The sequence below is a fragment of the Thecamonas trahens genome (genome assembly GCF_000142905.1).
Source record: "Thecamonas trahens ATCC 50062 unplaced genomic scaffold supercont1.63, whole genome shotgun sequence".
NCBI classification, from domain to species: Eukaryota; order Apusomonadida; family Apusomonadidae; genus Thecamonas; species Thecamonas trahens.
This window is the reverse complement of record NW_013657617.1, coordinates 53830-73112: the sequence shown is the minus strand read 5'-3', so window position 1 is coordinate 73112 and position 19283 is coordinate 53830. Positions and strand designations below refer to the sequence as shown.

The 19283-nt window shown below is 66.5% G+C and overlaps 2 protein-coding genes across 2 annotated transcripts in view; one reads left to right on the top strand and one right to left on the bottom strand.

Annotated features, from left to right (window-relative positions):
• Positions 1-568: 568 nt before the first annotated feature.
• AMSG_10689 (uncharacterized protein) lies at positions 569-6228 on the top strand (the record flags this gene model as incomplete). Its single annotated transcript, XM_013897822.1, has 4 exons — positions 569-1931; positions 2005-2375; positions 2423-3372; positions 3456-6228. The coding sequence occupies exons 1-4, from the start codon at positions 593-595 to the stop codon at positions 6226-6228; spliced, it is 5433 nt and encodes a 1810-aa protein (XP_013753276.1). The 5' UTR covers positions 569-592.
• Positions 6229-6278: 50 nt separating this feature from the next.
• The window catches only part of AMSG_10688 (HECT domain containing 3), a gene marked incomplete at both ends in the record, with an annotated part of 13211 nt that continues 206 nt past the window's right edge, over positions 6279-19283 (bottom strand). The window contains 2 exons of the mRNA XM_013897821.1: positions 6279-12997; positions 13054-19246. Coding sequence (XP_013753275.1) covers positions 6279-12997; positions 13054-19246 — 12912 coding nt within the window. The remainder of the gene's footprint in view (positions 12998-13053; positions 19247-19283) is intronic.

Below are 19283 nucleotides of genomic sequence, written 5' to 3'. Positions count from 1 at the left end.
CGGGTATCCGTTCCGTGCTGACGTTTTTTTGGGGGGGAAACGGATGTGCCAATTTTTTCTGTCTTATCCAAATTCCCAAGCTCACCATTACCGCCAAGATCATGGCTCTCTATGGACTCATCATCATCATCAATCGTCATCATCGTTATCATCATCGTCGTCATCGTCATCATCACTATCATCATCATTCTCATCGTTATCACCATCGTCATCACCTTCGTCATCGTCATCACCATCATCACTTTCGTCCCATCATCATGACCAAAAACGTCGCCGCGGTTCAGAAACAGCGGCTCCGGAGAGACCGCCCACAAGAGGCCACGGGCCGGCAGACCCCATCGTGCCAGCCATTGTGAACAACGGCCCTATCGATATCAACCATCGCCTCTTGCTGACGACGGCACACCCTGGCGTCGCCGCTCCGACCGCGCCGCGAGACTTTCCAGCCTCGCCCAGACGAAGTCAACAGCAAGGGCGTCTTCGGCGGCTCTCGCGCTCGTTCTCTCGCTCAGCGCAGATGCCCGCTCCGCCAAATGCTACTGCTTCCTCGTCATCATCGTCGTTCTTCCATCTCTCGTCGCAAACATCTCGTATGGCGTCCCACTCGTCTGCGCGCTGTTCGGACGGCGCCAGTACGACCTCGACCGAATCGACCGACTCGGGCGTCTCCCTCCCGCCCGCACCCTCGTCGCCAACTAGGGCTCCGTCATCGTCGTCGTTGTCGTCATCATCATCTTCACACGCATTTGTCGCTGACCCTCGTCCGCCGGAGGCTCCGCCTGTGCGCACTCCGCGCAGCCACATGATGTGGCTGTTACGCGATCGCTGCGAGCCGGCCGAGATCCAAGGTGTCATGTCGCGCAGCAAGATACTCCCCCACTCATCCGCACCGCTCTCGCGGGCCTTTCACGGCACAATCATTGCGCTCGTTGATAGTCCACTTCCGGGTACCGCCATCCTTGGCCTTCTGACTCGCCTCGTCGATGCTGCCCTCTTCATCGCTCTGGCGTTTACGCCGCATTGCCTCTGCGATGCCCTCCATACCGTCCCGCTTGCCATCGTCCCGACCGCTTTGGCCACCACGGTCCTGCCGCTGATGGTAGCCATGGCTGTTGCCGTTGCAGTGGCATGCCGCCCAACTGGGCCGCCTGCTGTGCTCGTTGCGATCCTCCGCCTCTCCGGCGCTGTCATCTACGGCCCGCTCTTCCTCCCGGTTCTGGCACTGTGTGTAGCAGGCGCCAGCTCTAGCGCTGGTGGCCTAGCTCCCGTCTTTGGTCTCGCTATCGCTGCACACCTGGCCCTTGGCATCATTACTGCCTTTCACGTCGACACCTACGCCACCGATGAGCTTGCTCCGGGTGTCTTTGCTGCCATCACCGGTGGCTGCGCTGTTATCGCCCGCGTTCTCGCTGCCGTCGCTGTCGTCGTCGTCATGGAGCTGTGCTCGTCTGTCTCTGCCGCCGCCACTGTTGCTGTTACTGCTGCGGCCACTGCCATTGCCCATGCGCGCCTCGCGCCGTCTTGCCGCCGCCGGGTCGACATCCTCACCTCGGCCTGCTACGCCAGCATCAGCACCGCCGCGCTCGCCCTGGCCATTGCGCCGGGTGCTCCTCGCATCCTAGCTCTCTGCTCGTTGCTTCCCGGTCTTGTCGCCGGCACTCTCTGTGCCCTCTCCTTGCACAGCCCAGCGCCCATCGCTGCTTTCGTCATCGATCGCCGGTTGGCACCCATCCTCGGTCGGGTTGGCGTTGATGTCATCCGCAACCTGCGCTTGAGCCGGCTCATCCGCTATCCACTCATCCGCGCCCGCTACGCTACCCATCTTTACCTTGTCCACAAAGAGTTTGACGCCGCTGCGGCAGTCTTTCGTGGCCTCGCTCACGGCCGAGCGCTGCCAAGCGAGAGCGTTGTTGCCCTCATCGCCGCATGGAGTGCGGAGTTCCGGCGCAAGGTTGCGAGAATGTCACGCCCTGGCCATTGCGCCGGGTGCTCCTCGCATCCTAGCTCTCTGCTCGTTGCTTCCCGGTCTCGTCGCCGGCACTCTCTGTGCCCTCGCCTCGCACAGCCCAGCGCCCATCGCTGCTCTCGTCATCGATCGCCGGTTGGCACCCATCCTCGGTCGGGTTGGCGTTGATGTCATCCGCAACCTGCGCTTGAGCCGGCTCATCCGCTATCCACTCATCCGCGCCCGCTACGCTACCCATCTTTACCTTGTCCACAAAGAGTTTGACGCCGCTGCGGCAGTCTTTCGTGGCCTCGCTCACGGCCGAGCGCTGCCAAGCGAGAGCGTTGTTGCCCTCATCGCCGCATGGCGCGCCGCCATCGGCGTGCCTTCCGCCGTCTGTGCCATTCACCTCGAGCTCGCTCTCCGCGCCGTCTCAGAGGGCCGTCCGCAGTCATCACTGTGGCGACTGCCGACCAGCACGCGCCCTCGAGCGATGCCATCCCTCTGCTGCTCTTCCATCTCCGTCGCCAGCTGCGCGCGGCATCGCAGCTTGCACCCGTCCATCCCTCCGGATCAGAGCCTTCCGCCGTCATCCTCGCTGCTGTGACGCCGTCTATCCACACCTCAGCTGCTGCCGCCTATCCTGCCTTTCCTCACACAGTGCAGCGCCTACTGTGGGTGCTCTATGGCGGCGATCCGCTCCAAAAGGCCTCAACCGCGCCGGTAGCCGTCGTCAATGCCTTTATCGCCGACGCAGCCGCGCTTGAGCTCGACAAGGCCCACACAGCCATCCTCGCCGACGTCATTCGTGGTCCAAGCAGGATCTCGCCCGCAAATTCGCTGTTGGCGATGGCCCTGGCTCTGCGGCGGCCATGGATGGAGCCGACCCTGCATCCTCGAGTCAACTCCTTTGCCTCAACCCGCTCGATGCAGTCCAGCATAGTTAGATCGCCGTCGTCGGTCGGCACTATCGCCGCTGCTGCGCCAGGCCTCATCAACGACGCGCCGCTGCTGGGGGCCGCCGACGACGTGGCCTCGCTGGTCGCCCGTGCACTGTGCGCCTGGCTTGCCGCCCGCACCCGTCGCACCCACCCGGTCACCACCGCACTGATGGTCGAGCAGTATGCGGCCATCGATCCGGCGAGCCACGCCATCCTCCGGCACGTTGTCACCGCCCATGTCTCGGGTCTCCTCGTAGTAGCGCACACCACCGCTGAGGAGCCTGGGCCAGTCCTCGATCCCGAGCTCGGTCCCTGGGGCGCCGCAGGCATCACCGACATGCTGTACGCGTCGACGGTGCCCGGCGCCGAGACGCTCGATGGCGTCTACGCCGTTCGGCTCTACACTTGCCCGCAGGCCGCGACGGATGTTGGTGGTCTGCCCATGCGCGCCGTCCTGGGCCAGGCCGCTGCAGGCATCTGCCCGATGTGTCTCCACGCTGATCTCGGCGCCAAGCGCGACGCCTCGCTCTCCTCACTCACGCTCACCCTCGACAACCTCCCCATCCCAGCCATCGCCCCTCGGCCGCCGCCTCCGTCGACTCGCCGCCGGTCTCGCCCACAGGCGCCGGCTTCTCCTGTGGCTCTTCGATCCACTCGGCCTTGTGGGCCATGGGCATGCGCGGGTCAGGCGTCTCGTCCGACGACCCCGATAGCATGCAGCCGACCTCGTACTCGGGCTCACGCATCGCCCTCACCTACGACACCCTTGGTCGCACTGCCACAGACTCATCCCACGACGAATCGCACAGTGGGCGGCGCATCCCGGCCTCGCAACTATCGCTCACACTCCAGGCCTCATCCGCCTCCACATCCACCCATCATCCGCCGCCAGGCCTTAGCACAGTCTCGCTGCCGTCCTCTCCTGCTCCTTCGACAGCACCCAAGCCGGCCCAGTCCCGCCCAAGGTGCCCTAACGTCTCACCACTCAATAGCCACGACATGCCGCCGCTCCCCTCGCCATCGCCGGCTCAGCTCTCGTGTCGCAGACTCTCATTTCCTGTCCGCGGGCAGATGATGATGTCGGGCTCCACCGTCGGTGCCTCGGCGCGCGCGCACCGCGCCGAGCCCGAGCCCGAGCCCAGCTCGCAGCCCCCCACAGACCCGGCCCGGCTCCAGCTCCCGCCGCTCCCGCCATCACGCCGCGTATCCCACACCGGCCGCGCGACCCGCAAGGTTGCGCCGGCCGCCGCCACTTCCAGCTCGTGCTCGGGCAGCGAGGCGACCATGATGTCGGCGCCCGAGTTTGCGCCCCACCATCCAGCGCCTCCTGAACGTCCGCCGACGCCCGAGCCTCCCGCCAGACTGGCGAGAGCCTCGAGCGTACGCAGCATGCAGCACGCGCCGAGCGATGGATGCGCGGCGCGAGTTGTTCGGGCCATCCATCAGCGGGTGGCCTTTGTCGACGGATCGCCGGCTGACTCTCTGGGCACCGCCCACTTTCTGCAGCTGGTGGCGGCTGTTGGCCGGCGCGCGCCACTCACCGTCCTCGTCGCAGCCTTCAAGGCTGTTGCCGCTTCGGCCGCCCCGCCCTTCTCCACGATCTCTTTTGCTCGTGCGTCCTTCAGCGCCCTGCTTGACGGCGCCATCGCCGCGGGCGTGCTCGTCGCCGTCCGCGCCGCTCGCGCTGTTGCCTTTGCTCATGCCGTCGAGTGGTCAGCCGTCTACGCCACGACTCCGCTCTCGCATGCCGAGTGTATGGCCTACCACATCGGCCGCGCTATGGCCGCCGCTGGCGATCCGCGCGTCGCCCACCCGCTTGCTGTCCTTCCCTACGCCCGCCGCGCCTGGGACATCGCCCTCCTCCTTGACCTTCTTGCCGCTCTCTGTGCCTCCCGCGCCACACGCAGCCCGGCCTACGCCCGCGAGCGCCTGTGGCTCCTCGATCGCATCCGCCCACCGTCGGCCCCTCCGGTCCTTACCCCCATGCTCCGTGCCCAGGCCGCCATCGCCTCGTCGCGCTACTCGCCGGCCATCCCCACCTTTGCCGAGTCGTTCCTCGATCCGCCGCCCGTGTACCCCGGCGACAACACCACCTGTGCTAACGCCATCGCTGACTACGCCACAGCCTGTCTTGAGGAGCTCGAAGACGGTGCTATCGGGTCCGACGCCACCTCACACCGCGCCATCGCCGCTGTCCTCAGCCTCCTTGCCGCCTTTCACTTTCCGCCCGCTCGGCACGCCGCTCTTGAGACCCGCCTCACCCTCATCGCCGGCGTCCGTGTCGCCCCGTACGACATTGCCGCCGCTGTCGCCTCCGACCCCTTGCCGCAGTCTGTCCATCCGCATCATGTCGTCGCTCGCGTTCTTCTTGCCCGTGCCGACGCGCCCAAGCTGGCCCTCCGTTGGCTGGCCTCGCTGCGCCCGACGGGGCCCGTCGCAGTTACCCGTGCCACCGCCGCCCTCGCCGCCAACAATCCCGCCGCCGCCCTCGCCATCATCAGGCCTCTCATCCGCGCTGGTGCTGCGCCTGCCGGGCCAGTCGTCTACGGTAGCGCTTGGCTTGTCCACGCTCGTGCTCTGCTTGTCGCCGGCCACCGGCGTGCTGCATGGGTCGCCTGTCTCGCACTTTACGACCTCGATCTCTCCCCTTCGTCGGTCGACGGCGCGCTGCACATGCTGATGGTCATTGCCACGCTTGAGCGCGTGCGTGCGTCGTACATGTCTGTGCGGGCGTCGCTCCTTGCCCACGCCTCGTGCCCGGGCTCGCTCGCCCTTACCGTCCTCAGTGGACTCATCTGGCGCCTTGCCGGCCTCGACCTTGCCACTGATCCGGTCCGCATCCTTGGCACGCGCCGGTCCGGCATCGAGCACGCCATGGAGGGATTCCCCTCGCGTGGCTGTGCTGTCGCCGCCACCGCTGCTCTCGCCGCCGACTACATCTCCGCTGCTGACCGCGACGACCCGGTCGAGTGGTGCACCCGCCGCGCAGCTGTCCTTGTTGCCGCCGCCGTCGCAGACTGCGCACGACAAGCCGCCGCGCGCTTGCGCGTCGACGAGAATATGTTCCTCGCCGTCGGCTCCGTCGACGCCGACGCCCCGCGTCCGCGCTCGCCCGGCGCCTCGACCTGGATCCTCGTCGACAGCCTCACCATCATTGCTGCCGCGCGCAACGCAAGCCTCTTCCCCCCGCCACCCACTCCTGCCCGCATCTCGCACTCGGCCGTCAAAGACTGGCTCATCCACGCCACCGTTGCCGCCGATGGCACAGTTGCCCTCCAGCACATGCTGGACAACCAGCTGCTCATTCCCTCGGGCTCCTCCTCTTACGAGCTCACTGTGTAGTGTGAGCGCCGCGACTTTGTTTACATCTAAAACGCTCGCCGGTGCAGCATTCAGTAGTCCGAGTCGTACTCGTACTCGCCGCCGCCGATGCCGCCGCCAGTGCTCGCGCCCGCCGACGACGACGCTGCTGGAGGTGCAGGCAGAAAGTCGGTGTCAATGGCACGGCAATTGGTCATGGCGTACCGGATCCGCTGCGCCATCACCGCTGCCGTCGAGTACGGCGGGAGGTTGATCGAGAAGAAGCAGGTGTGCGACTGCGGGAGGTGCCGGTCGGCGTCGTCGCCATCGTCGAGCACAAAGGCCTGGATCTTGAACTTTTCGTCAAACGCCGCCGACGACGACGGGAGGCGCGAGCGGCCCCAGACAAAGCGGAGGAAGAGCCGCCGCTCGGCGTCGCTAAACTCGTTCTCCATCACCTGCCAGAACAGAACCACGTGCGGCGAGTCGGCAGACACTCCCTTGGAATACATGGTGTTGGCCTTGAGCAGCGCCACGTCCACCGCTGCCGTTCCGCAGATCATCGTCTCCAACTCTGACGGCGTAAACAGCGGCAGCATCTCCAGGGGCACGATCGAACCGAGGCCCTCCTCTACCGCACGCATCTGCGTGTCGGCCTCGTGCAGTCGCGCCTCGAGCACAAGGTCCACAAACTCGAGCCGGTTCTCGTACGTCACCCGCTTCTCCGCCCCGCCGGGGCACAGCTCCACCCGCGACCCGTCCGAGAGCAGCGTGGTAAAGTCGTCCATGACGTACTCTTCAAACGCCTCGGGCTCGATGCCCCACACCTCGGTAAAGTCGCGGATGGCCGTGAGCGAGTTGACCACAGCCTCGTCCACCGCCCGCAGGTCCCACACCCCGACAGGCGCGCCCACAAGCGTTGCAAAGAAGCTCCGCGGGAGGTGCAGATCCAACGCAAACCGCGTCCGAATCGCCACCCCAAGCAGCTTGCCGAAGAATCGGAAAAGCTCGAGCTGCGCCGCGCTCGACGCCGACGGGTTGAGCAGGTACTTGTCGCGGTTCGACCCGATGGTGCCCACCGCGTTGGGCGACCGGATGAACAGCGGCAGATCGTCAGACATGATCTCTGCCACCGCGTCGGTGATGAGCTCACGGTACGGCCCACCCGAATCGTTGGCACCTTCGCGGAGGAACTGGACGTAGAATGCTTGTCCGTCCATAGCCCGGAGTACACGCGGGTTTTGCTTGTTCAGCTGCGCCGCAGCCTGCACAAACACGCAGTGCTCGGCCTTTTCTTCTGCCGTCACAGCCTGCTTGGCCGCGAGCCGATCAACCTGGATCCGTGCCTGTGTGTAGTGCGCTGTCGCCGAGAGGACAGACCGCAAGAGGGTGTTCTTGGTGCCAAAGAACAGCAGCGGCCGGAGATCGCCCACCAGTGCCGCCAGCGACACCCGGTTCTCCACTGCAGACAAGTCCACCAGCTTGCCCCACTCGGCAAAGAGCGTGTTGACGTAGCGGAGGACCACAAATCGCGCCTGAAGCGCGTCGCTCGGCACTCCGCCCAGCGCGCCAGCATACAGCTCGTCACGGTCTGCTTCATACGTCACAGACGCCAGCGGGAGCGCCGCGGGCGCCACAGACTCACGCGTGCACAGCGCGTTGACCAGTGCAACAAGTGCCTCGTCCGCCGCCCGGCTCCACACTTCCTCGCCCTCTGTCGGGCAGTGGTTCCACGACGCCTCGTCGACAGACTCGCCCAGCGGCGAGCTGCTTCCGTCGCCGGCGGGATAGCCCGACACGCCAAAGAACGCAATGTCCACGCTGCTTCCCGCCGATGGCCGAATGAGCTTGACCACCACGTACTTGCCTGCAGGCAGCTCGTCACTGCCGCCGGCCTTGGCCACCGCCATCTCGCCCGTGTCTGCGTCGCACGAGTACAGCGAGAGCATCGCCACAGGCAGCGTCTCGTCACGCGGCGCGTTGCTTGACGCCAGCGATGCAGCTGTGGTGCTTGCCGTCGCAAACACGTCGTTGGTCGCGTCGTTGTACTTGGCCAGAACCTCGAGGTCCGGCTCCTCGCTCATGACCCACACCAACACATCCTGCACTGGCCCGCGATTCGGGTAGCTCGGCGTCTTCATACGCAGCGCAGTGACCACCGCCCCGGCCTCGGGCGCCGTTCCGGCATACTTGAGCACCACGTCGACGTTGGTCGACTTCTCTGCCGCATACACGCTCCCGTCGTCGATGAGCATGTTGCCCACTTCCCCGGTCCCACTCTTGGCCGTCCCGCCCGAAGTCGACACCACTTCGTAGTTGAGTGGGCCGGCCTTGCGGAGCATGGCGCAGTACGACGCCGTTGCGTCGGCAAGGACTGAGCTGTCGAACCCGGTCTTGCGCTCGCGCAACGACTCCAGAAGCGACACAAATGTCTTGAACTTGCCGAACCACTCCAGCTCTGTATCGGCCGGTGCCGGTGCCGGAGCTGCGCTCACACTTGCGCCATTGTCTTGGCTCTCCTCCTTGCCCTTGCTCTTTGCGGCGCTGCCGTCGGCGCTAGCCTCGGCACTCGCGGCCACGCTCGCCTCGACCGAGTCGAGTGCAACTGCAAGCTCGGCGAGGTTCTGCAGGTACTGCGAGTAAAACTGCGAGCCGGTCTCTGACCGCATCCGCGAGCTCATGGACGCGTGGACCGTCGCCCGCAACTCGTCCAGTGGCAACTCGCTGGCTGCCTCGAACCGGTGCGCCGACCGCAGAAGGAACGTAAGGAGGCGGAGGACCCGGATCTTCTGGTTGAGCACCGTCACGCTCAGTGCAGACACAAGGAGAGAGAACACATAAGGCTTGTAGACCTGCCGCGCCAGGGCCGCCGTCGGCTCGGGCGCTGCCCCAGCAGCCTTCGACTCGAGCGCGTCCAGCAGTGTGGCAAGAACCCAGCACGCCAGCTCAACGTTGGGGAACGCGTCGAGCGCCGCGTCGTTCGACGGCAGCGCCGACGGCGAGACAATGAACCGCCAGCCCCACGACGATGCCGCGTCCGAAATCTCCATCGTCTGGGTGTACTTGAACCACATCTCCGAGCCCGGAACCACAAACGAGACAAAGCCGGCGCTGCTCCCGCCGCACTTGTGCACCGCAGTCTCGCACGAGGCGTCGCTGTAGAACACAAGCTCGTTGCCCGCGTTGCCGGTGCACGATCGGGGATCAAAAGTCACCAGCATGTTCGCTGCGTCCGGCACGCTCACGTGCGTTGGCCCCATCGACGCCGACGAGTTGACCGCGGGGTGGACCGAGGCAAAGGCCGAGACTCGCCCGGCTCCGCCGCCAAGGCCGTCGTCGAGATGCTCCGCCCGGTACAGCGTCCCGACCGCGTAGCGAACAAGCAACGTGCCGAGGGCCTCGCCGCCGGGGCCCGGAGCCACAACACCAGCCATCAGTGCTGGCCGCAGGTGCGTCAGCGGCGAGTCGACGCCAAACGGTGCCACCGCAGACGGATCGTTGGCCAGCGACGACGCCGTGAGGGAGAGAAAGTCCACCAGCTTGGTCGGGTCAGAGCCCATCAGCTCCGACAGCGCCTGCTGTGGCGCAGACGCAGCCTCAGCAAGGAGCGCGTGGACAGCCTTGCGGGTGTAGAGTGTACAGAGGGCGGCCTGCATGTCCGTCACCACCAAAGACACGTCGTCCACGCCCTCCATCGAAGGCCAGAGCACCTCGGTCTCGACGGCCGTCGTCCGCGCGCCGGCTATGCCTGCAGCGTCGAGGTCGTAGTACACTGCCCGGGTCACGCCCTCGTCACCGGCAGGCAGCTTGGCCGATCCACCGCTCTTCTTCTCGCCAAACAGGTCGCCAACTGCCATTTCGTCGTTGCCAGAGGCAGAGCTATCCTTGGCCTTGCCGTCCTTCTCGTTACTGCCCGACTTGTCCTTGGCCTTGGTCTTGCCACCCTTGGCACCCTTGCCCGACTTGCCCTTGCCTTCACCGGCTTCCTTGTCGGACGTCTTGCGCTGGCGCTTGTTGCGCCACCCGCGCTTGTTGTGCTTCTTGTGCTTGGTGCCCTTCTTCTTCGGCTGCTTGTCGGCCGCAGCCAGTGCCGCGTCCGCACCGTCGGCGGCGTCTGTGCCGTCAGTTGCCTTGACTGACTCGCCGGCACCCGTCGCCGCGGAGCTCGCATCGCCACGAGCAGCAGCGACGAGAGAGGCGTACGCCAGCACCTCGTTCTCCGACTCGGCTCCGGCGTGCTTGATGAGAAAGAGCGATGCCGCAGCCTCAGAGACGTTGCCCTCGGCTGCGGCAAGGTGCTTGGCAACCTGCACCGGCGGGAAGCCAAGCGCCTCGAGCTCAGCGACAGCCGCCGCTCGGAGCGCGTCCTTGGGCGCGGGTGTGGCTGCTGCAGTCGCATCAGCGCTCGACGCCGCCTCGGTAGCATCGGCCGCCGCCTTGTCAGCCTCGTCCGAGAGTGCCGCCAGTAGCCGTGCGCCGTCCGACGCCGAGACGTAGAGGACCGGAATGGTGATGGCAACAACTGGCTCGGCGTCGGTGTCGGCGACGGCATCGGCATCGACATCAGGCTTGGCACTCGGCTTGGCGTCTGCATCGCCCGAGCTACCGGTCGCCCCGTCGCCGTTGCTGTTTCCTGACGACGCGTCAACAGCAGCAGCCGGTGTTGCCGATGCACCCCACGAGCCAGCTGAGACCGGCTCGGCGCTCCAGTCGGTACTCGCTGGAGCGCCACTGTTGCTCGAGCCAAAGAGGCCCGCGTTGGACTGAGAGGCCACAAGCGAGGCCGGCTCGTTGGACGAGCCACCAAAGGTGGATGAGCCAAATGTGAAGCCACCGCTCGGCTGGCCGGAGCTCTGCGGCGGCGTGGCAAAGCCACCGCCGGCCACGGCCTTGATCGCCTCATCAGCGCCCAGGTCGGGCCCGAGATTGTCAGGCGGAAGGTCGTCGCTCGGACAGATGAGGACAACGCCAAAGGCGCCGGCGGCCTGGGCGGTAGCAATCTGCGCCTTGCGCTCAGCCTCGGTCGTGCGGTCTGGATCGATGGAGATAAGCGCAAGCTGGCCGGCGAGCGCCGCGCCATTCTCGAGGCCGTCGGTCGGCGCGGTGAGCGGCTCGGCAGGCACCAAGTCGAGCGCGGTGTCTGTCCACGCCTCAAGGTCGAGCCCGTTGAGCTCGTTAGCGACGTCAATGTAGCCGACAACCGCAAGCGGTCGATCGACCCGAAGATGCAGTCGCTTGCGCTTCACCTTTTTGCCGCCACCAAAGCTAAACCCGCCTCCGCCGCTCTCGTCGTCCGAGTCGGGCGGGACTGGAAGGCCCGACGACGAGTGCAGCCAGTCGAGGAGCGAGACGCGGCCCTTGCGAGCGCGGTCAAACTGGCCAAACTGCTCCTCAAGCTCGCGGCCCTCGACCTCGTAGCCAAAGAGCGGTGTGAGGTAGGCTTGGACGTCGGAACGGGTGATGTAGCCGTCGCCGTCGACGTCGACTGAGATAAACGTTTGGCGCAGGTCGTTGTACTCCTTCGGCGCCATGCCAGACTTGGCGAGGAACTCGTCGATGAGCTGCTCTGGCGTCTTCTTCTTCTTTGGACCCTGTCCGTCCGAAAGTGTCAGCGTCACACCAAGGCCCGAGGCCGACGGCAGCATAAACTGCTGCAGGTACAGCGCGCGCTCTTCGACAAGCGGCAGCGCCACGCCCTTGGTCAGCGAGGTGTGCGTGAGCGAGGCTGAGACCAGCAGCGGCGCCATGCCGGCCGACAGGAAACGCGCAATCGACGGTGGGTGTGAGAGGAGCTCGCCAAGCACTTGCAGCGCCGCCGACTTGAACTGGTAGTATGTAAGCGAGGCCGGCGAAGGCGGCTCGCTGAGGAAGAGGCCAAAAAGCGGAAGAAGCTCCGACGTGAGCGGGAAGAGGCCCGGGTCGACAGAGACCTCGGGAAGAATGGTGAGCTCCGAGACGGGGTACGACTCTGGGCTCAGCGAGGCCCGTGTCCCGTCAAGCGCCTCGTCCGCCAGCACCCGCGCTTCCTTGACGTTGCCGGCGGTGGCGATCGAGATGACAATGCCAGTCGACGTCCGGGTGGCATCCGGCCGGAGGAACTCAACTCGCCCGCCCGGCCGTGCACGGTCCGAGATGCCGCCCATGGTGTAGAGCGCAGCCAGCGCCGACCAGATGGCGACGTTGCCCGGCGAGGGTGCAACGGTAAGGAGGGTCGGCACCTGCGCCAGCGCCCCCGACATAAACGTCTGGATGGCACTGCGCCAGCTGCTCGACTTGAGAAGCGTCCGCAGAAGCATGACCACTTCAAGAATGAGATTCTTGTCAGCATCGTCGTCGTTGCTTGCTCCAGCGCCGGCTGCAGCAGCATCGCCGTCGGCGTCGCCGTCGCCATCGGCGACAGTTCCGTCAGGTGCCGACTCGGCCACGTCGCTGGACGACGAGACGATAAATTTGTCCACGACGGCGCCGATGCGGGCAACAAGGAACGGAACAATGTCGAGGCCTGCAGACGCCAGCGCGTCTGGCGCCATGCACGGGAGCATGGCACGAAGTGTGCGGAAGATGGCTTGTCGGGTCGCCGGTGAAGCCGCCGGTGCCACCAGCACGTCAAGGACAACCCGGAACTTGTCCGGTGCATCGAGGAGGTAGGCGTGGAGGAGCGGCGACTTGGCAGCAGCATAAAGCGTGCCGAGGAGCGACGACGGCGTGTGGCCGTGAAGAATGTCGTCGTAAACGCCGCTTGGCACCCCAAGGCCTTGGAAGACCTTGGCGAGGACGGTCCGAACGCTGGTAGTGCTCACATCGCCATCGGCTGTAGACGCAGCAGCAGTCGGCTTGCCCTTCAGGGCGACCACGGCGAGGTGGTACCGGATGACTTGGCAATCGCCGCTGCCACGACATCGGCACCAAACGGCAAGTTGAGGTCGAGAAAGGCGTCGTCGAGGCCGGCGCAAAGGCCCGAGGTGAGCCCGTCGCGAAGGTCGTCAAAGATGGTGTCGAGAACAACAGTGCGGAGCGCGGCAAGGATGGATGTGGCCTCGAACGGATGCGTGTCGGCGAGGCGGGCTGACGACGGCTCGGCAATGCAAGTTGCGGCCAGAGTCTTGAACATGGTGCGCGCCGCGGAGCGAAGCGAGAGCGCCGCAGCGAGGCCAAAGACTGGCTCGAGCACAGACGCGAGCTCGGCGTCGGGCAACGGCCCGTCGCTTGCGGGAGCAGACGGCTCCGACTCGGCCGCCGCTCCGGCAGCGGCCGCGGCGTGTGAGAGCGTAGACGCCGGAGCCGGTGCAGTAGCAAGGTGCCACAGCGTGGCCATCACGCCGGATGAGAGGAGCAGGTTGCGGTCCGAGGGGAGGAAGCGGAGGTTGAGCGCGGCCAGCGCAGCGGCCCGGACCGGCGGCGCGGTAGCGTCGTCGCCGACAACAGTGTTGACAGCGGCAAGGAAGGTGGCAAACGCGTCTTGGACCGCGTGGAGTTGGGTCTGCGGCGCGGTGGTGAGCGCGTCAAGGTGGTGGACGCCGGTCGAGGCCGAGCGAACCGAAACATCGAGCGAGTCGCACGAGGGGCGGAGGAGATCGTAGACAGCCGAACGGATGGTGACGTCGCGGATGAGTGTCGCAAGCGTAGCGTAGCCGGCAGCACGGGTCTGCGCCCGCTCGCTCCGGGTGGCAACAACCGAAGCCAGGTCCGCCACGTTGAGCGGAGTGCGGAGAAAGACATCGAGCTCGTTGCAAAGCGCGTCAGCTGCGTTCAGGTCAAACGCCGCAAAGCGGGCCTCGGCATGGCGCCAAGACGCGAGGACCGAGTTGGCGGCGGGAACAAGCGCGCCAAGCGTCGGGTTGCCGCGGACAGCGGGTGAGTTGGCGGCGTCATGCGGTGGGAGCGCAGCTGGCGCATAGGAGAGGAGGAACCTGGCCTTGCGCACAATTTCGGCCGCAAAGGAGCGGTCGCTGGCGGCGGAAGTGGCGGTAGCAGCGCCGAGGTCCGAGTCGGCGGCGCGCTCGAGATCCCGGGCCGACTCGCGGTCCTCGTACTCGCGCATGACCCACTTTTTGATTTTGTGGGCGCGGCGCCAGAGGTGGAGCAGCGGCTTGGGCATGGCCGGGCGGAGAGCAGCGTTGTCGCCGGCATCGGCAAGGGCCGCGGCGTAGACAAGAGTGTCGGGCAGGAGGCCGGTGTGGTAGATGGCGGCGGCGAGGACGGCACGCTCGACAAGAAAGTCGATGGGTGCACCGCGGGCCTTCTTGCCGAGCGAGACGCCGGTGGCGTTGGCCTGAGCCATCTCCAGAAACATGGTAAAGCCGGCGGTGGCCGGTGAAGCCGTCGGCTCGGACGCGAGCATGTCGTCAAGGAAAGGCGAGTCGGGCGGGGAACCGGCGTAGCCGCGGGCCAGCAGCGGCGACGCCAGGAGCGACTTGAGAGCGGCCTCTTCGTCGGTGAGTGGCGCGCCGGCGACCGAGACAGCAGCGAGCGAGCCGAGGGCCCAGCCGACGTTCTTGAGCAGGTCAAGCGAGAACGGGACCGGGCCGATGACGTCGGGCAGTTGGGCCGAGACGGTGACCGACCAGCCGTAGTGCGAGTACGAGTATGGGCCCGAGGTAAAGTAAAAGTACACAGTGTCGCCCGGAATGGTGACCGGCTCAGCCGGGAACGACGACGAGCCCTGGTTGTACGCGCCGGAGAACCGGTAGAGGTGGTTCGAGTGGTGCGCAGCCTGGTAGATGTCGAGGTAGTCGGAGCCGCCCTCGGTCCGGCACGACTTGGAAAAGATGAGAGTAAGAGACGTGGCGTTGGGGATTGTCACCTTTTTGTCGACCCGGGCATGGGTCGGGTAAGGGTGGAGTGACTCTTCGACAATCGACTTGGTGTAGGTCGAGGCGCGGGCGGTGAGGAGCTCAGCGTCGGTCTCGGCAATGCCCGGGATGCGGGCGTTGAGCGTGTCGAGTACGGTAAAGAGTGCGACAAGGCGCGGCGAGAGCTTGGCCGCGAGAGCCACCGACGAAGCGACGAGGACCGGGAGCGCCGAGACAAGGCCTGGGAGAATGGTGGGGACAAACGAGGCGCGGAGTGCGGCGCCGTGCGAGGCCGAGTCTGCAAGAGCGGCATTGTCAGGCGCGGCAGCGACGACGGCAGTGACAACGTCTGCCGCGGCGCCGAGGAGGTCCGAAGCGAGGGTGACGGTGGCGTCAAGGAGGTCGCCGGACGAGGCCGTGGCACGAGCGAGGAGGTGGGTGAGGAAGGAGAAGAGCATACGGGCGGCGGTCGACGGTGCTGGCGGCAGGTCTGAGGCGTCGGAAGACGGAGCCGGCGGCGAAGCCAGGAGGCCCTCGGCCTCGGCACGGATGATACGGATGAGATTGTGAATGATGGTGGCAAAGGCCGGTGGGAGGCTCGGCTTGCCAGTGAGGGCATCGGTGAGCGGCGCGACAAAAAGGTCGGCGACGGTCGCGGGCTCTGCAAAGTACTCGAGGACGGCGGCGACGAACGGGTCGGGCGAGGCAGCGGCCGGATCGACCTTGGCCAGGGTGGAGCCGAGGAGGAGGAGACGGTCCTCGCGAGTGGGATAGAACGCGTTCATGCCCATCGTGAGGACGCCACAGGCCTCGTCCTGGATCCAAGCATGCGAGTGCGAGGTGAGGGCGACGAGCTCGTTGCGAATGGTGGCAAAGACCGAGGGCGAGCCGTCGAGGCGCGACGGCTTGGTGGCGCTCGAGCTGCCGGTGTCGAGGCGCGCCGGCCGCTTGCGCGATGACGGAGCGCCCGAGCTGGCATCAGTGGCCGGAGCGTGAGCTTGCGGAGGCTTGCGGAGAGCGGCCGTGAGGGCGGCGTGGAGCTTTTTTCCGCGTCCGAGCTTGTTGTCGGCGAGCAAGACGCAGTCGGTGAGCGAGAGAAGGGCCAGCGCCTCGCCGTCGAGCTCGTGCTCGATGGCAAGCGGCGGGAAGGACTCGTTGAACGGCGGCGGGAGAAGGTCAGCAGATGCAGCGGCGACGTCTGCCGCTGAGAGTGAGGCCCAAGTGAGGGTAGCCGGGCTGGCGCCGCCAGCGGCAGAAGCAGCAGCAGTCTCGGGCAGCGGCTTGGAGTCAAAAGCTTCCAGCGGATAGCCTGAAGAGACCAGAACGGCAAGATTGACCTTGAGCAGTCGGAGAACAGCCATGGTGAGATAGCCGGCAGTGGCGAGGTCGTCTGGAACGGGAGCAGTGGACGGGAGGGCGAGGACGCGCGGGAGGGCGGCAGCAAAGCGGCGAAGAAGCGAAAGGAGGAGCGCAAAGGTTGACGGGTGGAGCTGGACGCAGAGCTCGCGGCAGAGCGAGGCCGCGGTGGCGGCCGACGAGGAGGCAGCGACGGCGGACAACGTCGGAGCGGCGTGGGCGGCGGCGGCGGCCGGTGGCGGGGCGTGGTGAAGGGCGATGCGATCCGCGTGGCGGAGGAGGACATAAGCGACGTCGGCCGGTGAGGCAGCCGGCGGGAGGTCAGCAGCTAGGGCCGGAAGCGCGGCTGGGACGTCGAGCGGATGGAGCGGGAAGCGGGCGGCGGCGGCGGTCTCGGACGAGACCGGAAAAGTGAGGGCCGGGCGGAGCGGGCCACAAGCCCAGCGGAAGACCTTGCGCGTGCCCGGAGCGTAGTTCCAGACGACGTTGGCGTCGGCATCGTAGACGGTCGGCATGCCCTGCGGGTTGAGTCCAGCGTCGGTGTGGTCCAGGAGTGCACCTGACGCAAGCGACCACTGGCGGGTGGATGCGTGATTGGGGAAGCCATCGTGAAGCTGCTTGTTTGGCGGAGCGAGGATGGCCACGCACGAGCCGTTGCAGTAGAGCGCGCCGTAGTTGAGGACGGGTGTCGGGAGGGCGAGAGGGCCGGCAGTGGCGCAGAACGTGAGCGGCACGCTCCCGCTGGAAGAGGCCGGGCTGGTGGCGGTGTGCGTGGCGACCGGCGCCGGGTCGAGGACAGCGGCGATGGACATGGTGACCGACTCGGTACGGGTAAAGTGGACAGTGTCGCCGACGGCATCGCGCGGGCCGTGGGTGTTCGAGTTGTACTTGACAAACGAGGGCGAGGTGCCCGGAACGTTGCGGTCGTAGTAGACCTGGCCACGGTCGATGGCCCAGCGCCAGCCGATGCAGTCGCCGGGGAGAACTGCAATACGCTCGTCGGGAGGAATGTCAAAGACCTGGAGGCCGGAGATGGTCTCGACCTCATTCTCGCCAACAAGGACGTAGTGGTCGCCGGCGACGCGGCGGTAGACCTGGAAGACAAAGTTGCCCTGGCCACGGCCGGCCATGCACCAGGCGGCGACCTTGCCCGGCGCGTGAAAGACGAGCGAGGTGTCGACGGCGATGCGGGTGTCGGTGTTGTAGCACTGACGGGTGGAGAGGACATGGCCGACGAGAGTCTCTGAGCCGGAGAGCAGCGTCGACGCGATGTGCTTCATGGGTGGATCCGAGAGCGGGTCAAAAGTAGCGACGACGACGCGAGGGTTTGCAGCTCCCGGCGCTGCCGGGTTCGGACCTGCACTGGAGCTGGCGGGGCCGGCCAGTGATGTGGCAGCGTCGTCAGATGAGCCGGCCGATGGCGGTGGGAAGGTGATGCTCTGCGCGCGGGCGGCCGAGGCCGAGGTCGGAGTCGGGGTGACCGGCGGAAGCGCGTCAGCGGCGCCCGACACGGCCGAGCGCGACTCGCCAGCAACGGCCGAGGCAAGCGCCGAGACCGGCGGCGCGTCTGGGGCATAGCCATAGACAGCCATGGCGACGTAGATGTAGCGGCCGTCGGTGGTTGCCGGCGAAGCAAAGGTCGGCGGCGAGGCCTTGGGCTCGGGAGTAAACTCGGCAGGAAGCCAGGTCTCGGAGGTCGGATCGGAGGCGACCGAGCCCGAGCCGTCAGGCAGGATGGCACCAATGTCGGCGAGGTTTGAGGCTGAGAGGACAAGAAAAGCTGCTGGCGCGATGCTAGCAGAGCGGTAGTAGAGCTTGTCACAGACACAAAGGAGCGAGGCAGCGTCGGAGGCGCGGAAGAGCGGGCGGGCAGCATAGACGTGGCCCTGGATGGAGCCGTTTGCTCCGGTGCCGATCTTGGCGAGCCCGTGGGCGTCGTGGATGTAGAGGTAGGTGCCGTCGGTGGCGATGGCGCCCGGCTCGCGGAAGGCCGCAGGTGTATCGGCCGAGGCCGCCGAGCCTTGCGAGCCAGCAGCGGGGGCGGTGTACTCGTTAGAGAACGAGAGAGCGGCCTTGGCGTCGAGAGCAGCCAGCGGAATGTGTGGGTTGTAGCTGGCGAGGCGGCCGAGGTAGGTCGAGACGTCAAGCGGAGCCGCAGGCGGGGCAGTGAGGAGAGTATGGGCCACAAAGAGCAGCTCGGTGAACGAGCCCTTGGCGAGGGCGACGCCAACAAGGCCGGCGAGGGCGGCCGACTTTGCGCTCGGCGGGGCCTGAGGCATGTCGAGCGTGTGGTGCATAAAGCCAACCAGCGCGTCGACCGCCGGCTCGGGTGCGCCAAGATAGAGGCCGAGCAGCGGAATGGTGTGGAGGAGGGCATCAAACGAGGCAAGGGTCTCGAGGCCGACGTCCGGGTCGGCGCGGGCAGCGGCCTTGAGTAGGGTGACCAGGACGCCGAGCGAGGTGTGGATGCCAAGTGCGCCGTCAGCGGTGACCGCTTGCGAGGCCGACGCCAGCGGAGCACCGATGGGCCGAGTAGCAGCGTCGGGCAGCGGGCGGAGCGGGGCGGTGGCAGCCGCAGCCGCAGCGGAGCGAGCCAGAGCCTGAGCCAGGCGGCGGAGGAGGGTGGCCCGTAGGAGGACCAGCTGGGTGTAGAGGGTGGTGGAAGCGGTGGAGACAGTGACTTGCTTGCGCATGGCAGCAGCGGAGCGGCGGGCCGATGGCGGAATGAGGAACTCTGCCGCGGCCGCCGCCAGAGCCGACGAGCCAAGGGCGGCCATAGTGGCCTGAGGCACCGAGCCGTCGTTGAGCTCAGGCGACGACGAGGCCGGCGAGCGGTATGTGGCAACAGCCTCTGCCACAAACTTGGGTGCGGCGAGGGATGATGGCGTAATGAGGGAGACCAGCAGGGAGTCCTGTGCGAAGGGGGTGAGGGGTGAGGGGGAGGGGGGG